Source organism: Crassostrea angulata, chromosome 5 (genome assembly GCF_025612915.1).
Source record: "Crassostrea angulata isolate pt1a10 chromosome 5, ASM2561291v2, whole genome shotgun sequence".
NCBI lineage: Eukaryota > Metazoa > Mollusca > Bivalvia > Ostreida > Ostreidae > Magallana > Magallana angulata.
This window is the reverse complement of record NC_069115.1, coordinates 42,140,596-42,151,223: the sequence shown is the minus strand read 5'-3', so window position 1 is coordinate 42,151,223 and position 10,628 is coordinate 42,140,596. Positions and strand designations below refer to the sequence as shown.

At 31.1% G+C, this 10,628-nt stretch overlaps 1 protein-coding gene across 1 annotated transcript; it reads right to left on the bottom strand.

The window, feature by feature from the left end:
- Positions 1-9,313: 9,313 nt before the first annotated feature.
- On the bottom strand, positions 9,314-10,602 carry LOC128183492 (uncharacterized). Its single transcript, XM_052852514.1, has 4 exons — positions 10,505-10,602; positions 10,349-10,410; positions 9,773-9,904; positions 9,314-9,564 (listed from the first exon to the last, which is right to left on the bottom strand). The coding sequence occupies exons 1-4, from the start codon at positions 10,600-10,602 to the stop codon at positions 9,314-9,316; spliced, it is 543 nt and encodes a 180-aa protein (XP_052708474.1).
- Positions 10,603-10,628: the final 26 nt, after the last annotated feature.

The following is a 10,628-nucleotide window of genomic DNA, read 5'->3' as shown; positions in this document are numbered from 1 at the left end:
TGCGTCAAAGTTTAAGTACTTTGGCCCCTAAAAATCCCTAATTACGTAATAAATGGGCATGGCAATAATTTTTTCTAATAGATATTGGTACGATCAACAACTTTGCTTCTATATTGCATTACAAAATCTTTATCGTTTTTAAGGTATTTGTAATAGAGTTTAAGAGTGCCTTTGCCCCTAAATAAAGGGGCCAGCCCCCTTTTTTTTTATTTTGTTGGAAAGAACTTTTGATTATCTACCACTTTTGTTATATATGTTTTAACAAAATATCAACTGATAAAAAGATATAAATCAAAACGTGTGAAAATTTTGAATGAAAATTCGTGCCCAATTTTCGTGCCCAGGCGAGCTCCAAGAAATGGCGCAACAGGCATTAAACAACTACATGCTGCACAACTTCAAACTATAGTCTACCTATCCTGAAAATTTCAATTTCATATCTCTTATGGTTTCCGAGTTTATAGCTGCACAAAATGGGTCGTCAAAAATTACAAAATGGCCGACAATTCGGTACCGGAAGTGACTACGAAAAAATTAAGAAAAATGTATGAAGTTTAGATCACGCCCAACAATCTGTGAAAAAATGGTTGAGATCGGTCGAATAGATTTCGAGAAATCTCGTGCACAAAATTTGGAAAAAAAAAATAATAATAACTAGATACGATCTCGTTACGAGTAACGAGTAGGTCTTCCGTTCAATTTTTAAACGATACGATTAAAATATCAATAAAATTTCTGAATTCCACCTCAAACACTCCCTTTCAGATAATGTATACGATTGTCAATATCCTTTAAAATGCAAAACAAAGTGTTTTGCTTTTTCACATTTTGCATATTAAAGATTTAAGAGTTTAGTCCCCTAAAATCAATAATTACGTCATCAATGGGTGTGGCAATGCGTTTTACAAACTGATATAGTTATGATCAACAACTTTGTTTCTGTAATGCATAATAAAATCTTTATGGTTTTTAAGGTATATGAAAAAGACTTTACGAGTGGCTTGGCCCCTAATTTAAGGGGCCAGCCCCTTTTTCTTGAATTCGGTCGAAAGGTCTCACAAATTCTAACATTTTTTGTTATTACACGTATCTAAAATTGTTGATCATATTTGAGATACAAATGATTGAATATTTAAGGGGCCAGCCCTCTAGATCCTTAATGGGGACAGATGTTGGTGTTTTGATTGATGGAATCGATTAGAATTATCAACGCAAGCATTTTCTCTTTTACAAAGCTTAACAAAATATGCCTCCTTCTCTAGATATATTGTCTCAAAGTTTAAGTACTTTGGCCCCTAAAAATCCCTAATTACGTAATAAATGGGCGTGGCAATGATTTTTCCTGATAGATATTGTTACGATCAACAACTTTGCTTCTATAATGCATTACGAAATCTTTATCATTTTTAAGTTATCTGTAATAGAGTTAACGAGTGTCTTGGCCCCTAATTTAAGGGGCCAGCCCCTTTTTCTTGAATTCAATCGTAAGGTCTTACAAATTCTAACATTTTTTGTTCTTACATCTATTAAAAATTGTTTATCATTTTTGAGATACAAATGTTTGAATATTTAAGGGGCCAGCCCTCTAGATCCCTAATGGGGACGGAAATTCGTGTTGTGATAAGTGGAATCGATTTAAATCATAAATTCAAACATTTTCTCTTCTACGATGTCTAACAAAATATTTTTACTTTTCTAGTTATATTGCGTCAAAGTTTAAATACTCTGGCCCCTAAAAATCCCTAATTCCGTAATAAATGGGCGTGGCAATGATTTTTTCTAATAGATATTGGTACGATCAACAACTTTGCTTCTATAATGCATTACAAAATCTTTATCGTTTTTAAGTTATTTGTATTAGAGTTTATAAGTGTTTTGGCCCCTAAATAAAGGATCCAGCCCCTTTTTTTTTTTAAATTTGTTGGAAAGAACTTTTGATTATCTACCACTTTTGTTATATATGTCTTAACAAAATATTAACTGATAAAAAGATACAGATCAAAATGTATGAAGTTTTTGATGCAAAATTCGTATCCAATTTTCGAGCCTAGGCGAGCTCAAAGGAATGGCGCCACTGGCGCAAAAAAAATACGTTCTGCACATCTTCAAACTATGGTCTACCTATCCTGAAAATTTCATATTTATATCTCTTATAGTCTCTGAGTTTATGTCTGCACAAAATGGGTCGTAAAAACTTACAAAATCGGCCGTAAATCGGAACCGGAAGTGACGATTTCAAAATTTCAAAAAACTTCTAGAATTATGACCACTGGCAATCATCTGTGAAAAAATGGTCGAAATTGGCCGAATAGTTTTCGAGATATCGCGTGCACAAATTTTGTGGAAAAAAATAATAATAATAATAATAAGAAACAGTACGAAAACAATAAGGTCTTCCGTTGGAAACGGAAGACCTTAATAAGAAACAGTACGAAAACAATAAGGTCTTCCGTTGGAAACGGAAGACCTTAATAACTAGATACGATCTCGTTACGAGTAACGAGTAGGTCTTCCGTTCAATTTTTTAAACGATTCCATTAAAATATCAAAGAAATTTCAGAATTTCCACTCAACCCCTCCTTTTCAGATAATGTATACGATTGTCAATATCCTTTCAAATGCTTAACAAAGAGTTTTGCTTTATCACATACAGCACATTAAAGATTTAAGATTTTAGTCCCCTAATATCCCTAATGACGTCATCAGTGGGTGTGGCAATGGGTTTTACAAACTAATATTGTTACAATCAACAACTTTACTTCTATAATGGTTTACAAAATCCTAATCGTTTTTAAGGTATTTGTAAGAGTTGTTTTTAAGTTATTTGTAATAGAAATTACGAGTCTCTTGGCCCCTAATTAAAGGGGCTAGCCCCTTTTTCTTGATTTCTGTGAAAAGGTCTTAAGAATACAGACATTTTGTGCTCTTACACCCATCTTAAATTGTTGTTCATTTTTGAGATACAAATGTTTGAATATTTTAGGGGCCAGACCTGTAGATCCCTAATGGGGACAGACATTGGTGTTGTGATAAGTGGAATCGATTTAAATCATAAATGCAAACATTTTCTCTTCTATGATGTCTAACAAAATATGTCTCCTTTTCTAGATATATTGCGTCAACGTTTATGTACTTTGGCCCCTAAAAATCCCTTATTGCGTAATAAAGGGGCGTGGCAATGATTTTTTCTGATAGATATTGGTATTATCAACAACTTTGCTTCTATAATTGATACCAATATCTTTATCGTTTTTAAGTTATTTGTAATAGAATTTACGAGTCTCTTGGCCCCTGATGAAAGGGGTCAGCCCCTTTTTCTTGATTTCTTTGAAAAGGTCTTAAGAAAACAAACATTTTTGCTCTTGCACCTATCTTAAATTGTTGTTCATGTTTGAGATACAAATGTTTGAATATTTTAGGGGCCAGCCCTGTAGTTCCCTAATGCGGACAGACATTAGTGTTTTGATAAGTGGAATCGATTTAAATCATTGATGCAAACATTTTCTTCTCTATGATGTCTAACAAAATATGTCTACTTCTCTTGATATATTGCGTCAAAGTTTAAGTACTTTGGCCCCTAAAAATCCCTAATTACGTAATAAATGGGCGTTGCAATGATTTTTTCTAATAGATATTGGTACGATCAACAACTTTGCTTCTATAATGCATTACAAAATCTTTATCATTTTTAAGCTATTTGTTATAGAGTTTACGAGTGTCTTGGCCCCTAATTTAAGGGGCCAGCCCCTTTTTCTTAAATTGAATCGAAAGGTCTCATAAATTCTAACATTTTTTGTTCTGATATCTATTTAAAATTGTTCTTCATTTTTGAAATACAAATGTTTGAATATTTTAGGGGCCAGACCTCTAAATCCTTAATGGGGACGGAAATTCGTGTTTTGATAAGTGGAATCGATTTAAATCATAAATTCAAACATTTTCTCTTCTATGATGTCTAACAAAATATTTCTGCTTCTCTAGTTATATTGCGTCAAAGTTTAAGTACTCTGGCCCCTAAAAATCCCTAATTACGTAATAAATGGGCGTGGCAATGATTTTTTCTAATAGATATTGGTACGATCAACAACTTTGCTTCTATAATGCATTACAAAATCATTATCGTTTTTGAGTTATTTGTAACAGAGTTTATGACTGTATTGGCCCCTAAATAAAGGGGCCAGCCCCTTTTTCTTGATTTCGTTGGAAAGAACTTTTGATTATCTACCACTTTTGTTATACATGTCTTAACAAAATGTCAACTAATAAAAAGATATAAATCAAAACGTGTGAAAATTTTGAATGAAAATTCGTACCCAATTTTCGTGCCCAGGCGAGCTCCAAGAAATGGCGCAACAGGCATTAAACAACTACATGTTGCACAACTTCAAACTATCGTCTACCTATCCTGAAAATTTCATATTCATATCTCTTATGGTTTCCGAGTTTATAGCTGCACAAAATGGGTCGTCGAAAATTACAAAATGGCCGATAATTCGGTACCGGAAGTGACTACGAAAAAATTAAGAAAAATGTATTAAGTTTAGATCACGCCAAAACATCTGTGAAAAAATGGTTGAGATCGGTCGAACAGATTTCGAGAAATCTCGTGCACAAAATTTGGAAAAAAAAAATAATAATAACTAGATACGATCTCGTTACGAGTAACGAGTAGGTCTTCCGTTCAATTTTTTAAACGATTCGATTAAAATATCAATGAAATTTCAGAATTCTCCCTCAACCACTTCCTTTTAGATAATGTATACGATTCTCAATATCCTTTAAAATGCTTTACAAAGAGTTTTGCTTTTTCAGATACAGCACATTAAAGATTTAAGGTTTTAGTCCCTGAAAATCCATAAATACGTCATCAATTGGTCGGGCATTAAGTTTTACAAACTGATATTGTTTCGATCAACAACTTTGCTTCTATAATGCATTTCAAAATCTTTATCGTTTTTAAATTATTTGTAATAGAGTTTATGAGTGCCTTGGCCCCTAAAAAAAGGGGCCAGTCCCTTTTTCTTGATTTTATACGAAAGGTCTCATGAATACTAACATTTTTGGTTCTTACATCCATCTAAAATTGATGTTTACTTTTGAGATACAAATGATTGAATATTTTAGGGGCCAGCCCTCTAGATCCTTAATGGGGACAGAAATTCGTATTTTGATAAGTAGAATCAATTTAAATCATTTAATCAAACATTTTCTCTTCTTTGATGTCTAACAAAATATGTATACTTCTCTAGTTATTTTTCGTCAAAGTTTTAGTACTTTGGCCCCTAAAAATCCCTAATTACGTAATAAATGGGCGTGGCAATGATTTTTTCGAATAGATATTGGTACGATCAACAACTTTGCTTCTATAATGCATTACAAAATCTTTATCGTTTTTAAGTTATTTGTAATAGAGTTAACGAGTACCTTGGCCCCTAAAAAAAGGGGCCAGCCCCTTTTTCTAAATTTCTTTGAAAAGGTCTTAAGAATACAAACATTTTTTGTTCTTACACCCATGTAAAATTGTTGATCATTTTTGAGATACAAATGATTGAATATTTTAGGGGCCAGCCCTCTAGATCCTAATGGGGACAGAAATTCGTGTTTTGATCAGTGGAATTAATTTAAATCATTTATTCAAACATTTTCTCTTCCATGATGTCTAACAAAATATGCATACTTCTCTAGTTATTTTTCGTCAAAGTTTAAGTACTTTGGCCCCAAAAATTCTCTAATTACGTAATAAATGGGCGTGGCAATAATTTTTTCTTATAGATATTGGTACGATCAACAACTTTGCTTCTATAATGCATTACAAAATCTTTATTGTTTTTAAGTTATATGTAATAGAGTTTACGAGTGCCTTGGCCCCTAAAAAAAGGGGCTAGCCCCTTTTTCTTGATTTCGTTGGAAAGAACTTATGATTATCTACCACTTTTGTTATATATATCTTAACAAAATATCAACTGATAAAAAGATACAGATCAAAACGTTTGAAATTTTTGAATGAAAATTCGTACTCAATTTTCGTGCCCAGGCGAGCTCCAAGAAATGGCGCCACTGACGTAAAACAAAATAATAGTGCACAACTTCAGACTATAGTCTACCTATCCTGAAAATTTCATAGTCATATCTCTGATAGTTTCTGAGATCAGCTCTGCACAAAATAGATCGTAAAAAACTACAAAATGGTCGATAAATCGGTACCGGAAGTGACGACAACAAAAATTTCAAAAACATATAAAATTCAGATGATGACTCATCATCTGTAAAAAAATGTTGAAAATCGGTTCAATAGTTTTTGAGAAATCGCGTGCACAAAATTTGGAAAAAAAAATAATAATAATAATAATAAGAAACAGTACGAAAACTATAAGGTCTTCCGTTGGAAACGGAAGACCTTAATAAGAAACAGTACGAAAACAATAAGGTCTTCCGCTGGAAACGGAAGACCTTAATAATAAGAAACAGTACGAAAACAATAAGGTCTTCCGTTGGAAACGGAAGACCTTAATGACGTGGTATTTTATAAGGCATTCACTAACTGACATTATTCTAGAAAAATTTCATTACGAAAAAAAGATACTTCGTCTCTTTAGTTATATGAATTTTTGTTCGCTGAGTTTGAATGAATATTTTTTTTAAAATATAAAATCTAATGATGAAGTATACACCAAGTCAGTTGACATTATTCACTTGTTCTTAAATGTTTAAAAAATTGAATAAGAGAGTAAATAAGCTCCTGGTATTTTGTATCTCTTTATTTGCAATTGTAACATATAATGTCAATGATATCTTTGAAAACGTATTGGTTAAAAGTTAATGATTAATTTGTTTGTGTGTTTGTTTGGGGCTTTTTTTGTTTAGTTTTTGTTTGTTTGTTTGTTTGTTTGTTCTTTTCTATATATGAATATAAATTTAGAACTTTACATTAACTGATAAAATTCAATATTTCTAAATTTAGTACACTATGGATACCAATTATTGCTTCCTTATGCAATAATAGGAAACAAACTCGCGGAAAACATAAATAAATACAATGCCTATTTTGACTTCCGTTATTTAATACTTACACAACAACAAACAACAAAATGATTTCACAAATCCAAATTCATGGTAATAATAACAAGCACCAAAATTGAAAGGAAAGGGGAAATTATTACGAACACCTAAACATTTTAACACATAGATCATTAAAATGAAATACCAAATTGTCTTGGCAGTTTTTCTGATTTTCAGCTCTGTAAATTCGAAAGGTAGGCTACATAAATGTATTTTTATCGTGACGTTAAGAACGTAAACCCCTAATAAGAAGTAATGATATAAATTTGATTTAGGTTTTCGTTTCTACAATTAATTGTAACGCCAAAGTTGTGTTCTCACTTATTATTCTACGTTTACCTCGTTTATATGGTTAGTAATCCAATAGTGTAGTTTACTAGACACGTATACCTTTAATTTCAATTTCAGTGTTTATTGCCTTATTTTCAATTCAATTTTTTTTACATGGTCCCATATAGATGGGGGGGGGGGACTCCATGTTAATTCAATTTTTTTTGTATCTAAATTTAAGAAAAATCTTTGCTGCGCAAAAGACTGCCCCAATGCGACGTGCCTGTTTACAGAATTTTGATAATTTTTTAATAGTTACTTTTTTTTTTACAATGGAGTATGTCTTAGGAATAAGAAAAATAATATAATTAATGACAAAATGAGTTTTTGGTATTGATTGGTATAATACCATATGAAATAAAGTATAGTACTTGATTTTTATGACCATTGCTTATTTGTTGTCAAACTATTTTTAACAGTTATCTGTACCCCCCCCCAAAAAAAAAATCATAGAAATGTCATAATTTTGTTATAATTAAAATTAAAAGTAATATGAAAAAGACATAAAAATCAAATAAGGGCATATAATACCGATAATTTCTTAGAAATGTGAAAACCATGCTAAAAGGGACTAAAACAATGAATTAAAATTTATCAAAAATATCTACTATGGATTAAGTACAAATCTTTGCAGAGTACTTCATATTGTCTTAAACATAAGCTTAATTTTATAGACTGTCGGGTTGGTTATGTTGGGAACAACTGTTCGATGCAGTGCAGATATCCAAATTATGGAAAAAATTGCCAACACGACTGTTCTGACTGTGAAAAAGAAGAATGTGATATAAAAATCGGCTGTGGCACAACTGATATAACTCCCAAAGGTAGTCTGAAATATTTTCGAAAAAATGACAATGTTAATGAATAGTTACAGTGTGTTCAAAGTTAGACTAAAACATTTAAACGAATGAATGATAAATTTGACACTTTTCTTTAAAACAACACGTTTTATCATTAATTTTTATCTAGATACTGCTAATCCTGAGGAAATCTCTGCAGGCTCAATTCATGCCATTTATGTCACTATAGGGATGATGTCTTTGGGATTGTTCGTGATGTTTGTTTCTTTTTCCTGTGTCTTTCTGCGAAGAGTACTTTTCGTCAGACTTGAGAGAAGATGAACTTATCATGCATCTATAGAAAGGGTTTGTTTAATCGAGATTAATATTTGTGTTTTCCAAAAATGGAGGAAGAACATTTACTTATGTTTTAAGAATTGTTTTATATAGTCGTGTATATTTGTCTTGTCATTAATCGTCATACTGATTTTTACTTCTATTGTAAATCTATGACGTTTAATTAAATCTGCACTCCTTTAACATTTTTAAGGTGTCGAATTACAGAAATTATGTACTATAATTGTGATAATTTTAAAATAAAAGTGAGGAAAAATGACACATTTTGATTTGTGTTTATAGCTTGAATGGTTATTTTTTGTAATGATTTACGTATTATTAATGATTTTGTACACCTTTTAACATAATTTCTTTCTAGTTTGTGGACTATAACTCTGTTCTTTCAATGAATAAAAATGAATAGAATGAAAACAATAATCGATCAGCAATGCACCTAATGAATGGTTAAGATAATATCAATGTTCAATTATATTTAATCCTGATCAAAGTAAAATTCAAATGTTTTGATAATCAGTGGCATATTTTAGAATTCTTACAAATCATGTTGAGACACAAGTCACCCAATTTTATCTTATTTTTATTGACAATGGCAGGGCAGTCAAAATACAATATACGATATACGATTAAATCATGCAATTAAATAAACATTAAAACATCATATTCCTATAAGCAATTGAAAAGACTGTGTTGAAACTAAAGCTTCTCGAAATATTAATGTCGGTACATTAGTTTGTCATTCACTTTCATAAAGTCCTTTTGTAACAGTAATTAAATTGTTTCAAACAGTTTCATCGTTTCTCTCTTGTTCCTCTTAATGAGTTTTGTAGAACAGTATCGGTAGGTGAACAGACGTCAAATATTATGGAATCATACCTTCTTTGTGTGGACTGACGGTTTAATTTTTGTCTGATTTCATAGTACCCACTGTAGGATGGGATCAATTTTATGACCTTGAAGATGACAAGAATAAAAAGAAGACATACGATACACCCCAGAAGGTAATTAGATGTTGGAAATTCCACTGTCATTTTATCACTACCTGTTAAATAAGATAAACGTAATCAATAGTATAGAAAAATAGAAATTCATAAACTTTATGTGCTCATACTAATTTTAATTTGAGAAAGGTATACGACCAGGATTCTTATAGAGATTTGATATATTAAATGTACATTGGAATATCGATATACGTTTTAAGAAATTTGTTTTGCATAGATTATACTGGCCTATTAATGCAATTTACCCACCAAAATCTACGCATCCTATGATTACCTGACACTGGTATTCAGCACAGTAACATTTTTGTTGACAATCAGTGCCATAGCTATGATAACGACATGTTTTTGTACAGTTGACGCCATAGAAACCGGCCATGCAACCTAATAATACCAATACAGAAGGTCAACAAAACACGACCATTGAATACACATTTCAAAACCTTGTACCTGAAATTTAAATTGATTAAATTCCTTTTATACAATTATGTGTCAAATTTAAATATTTTCAAATATGTATTCAGCAATCTTTTTTGCTGTCTGTCATTTGTCAGAATTTATTCAAATTCATTTTTGCATCCATTTTTGCTTATGTAGAAAATTTTTTTGTAAAACAAATTCATGTCAGAAATATCGTTTTACAAAATTTAGTTTACTTTAATTGACAGAAAAGCTTTGTAATCCTAAAAAGTTGTGAAAATGAAATGTTTTCTTACAGACAGTCGACACATGTACACAGAAACCTAACTGTCCTAAATTTTAATTTTAAAATAAGTCTAAATATGATATGCATAGCACGAATAAAACAGCACAAATTTAATTACTTACGGACGCATTTTCCTATTTCCTCGTTCCATATGTAATCAGCGCAACAAGGCTGAAACGTTGATCTATATATATTCATTAAGTGGTAATTATTTGATATAAATAATTTTACTGTACTCGAATAAATAGACCTTACAAAATAAAGACAAAGAAACTCACCCAACACATTTACCATCCACAAAAATATTACTATATAACATGATCAGAAAAACTTTAATCACAAATAGAAAAACTGATATTTTCTTCTCTTTTGCCATCTTGTATGTTGTTTGATTCCGAAATA

Coding starts and splice junctions, on each gene's coding strand:
- LOC128183492 (XM_052852514.1), bottom strand. CDS start 10,602: ATGGCAAAAGAGAAGAAAATATCAGTTTTTCTATTTGTGATTAAAGTT. Junction 10,411..10,504: donor GTGGATGGTAAATGTGTTGG/GTGAGTTTCTTT, acceptor GAATATATATAG/ATCAACGTTTCAGCCTTGTT. Junction 9,565..9,772: donor CATAGGATGCGTAGATTTTG/GTGGGTAAATTG, acceptor CTTATTTAACAG/GTAGTGATAAAATGACAGTG.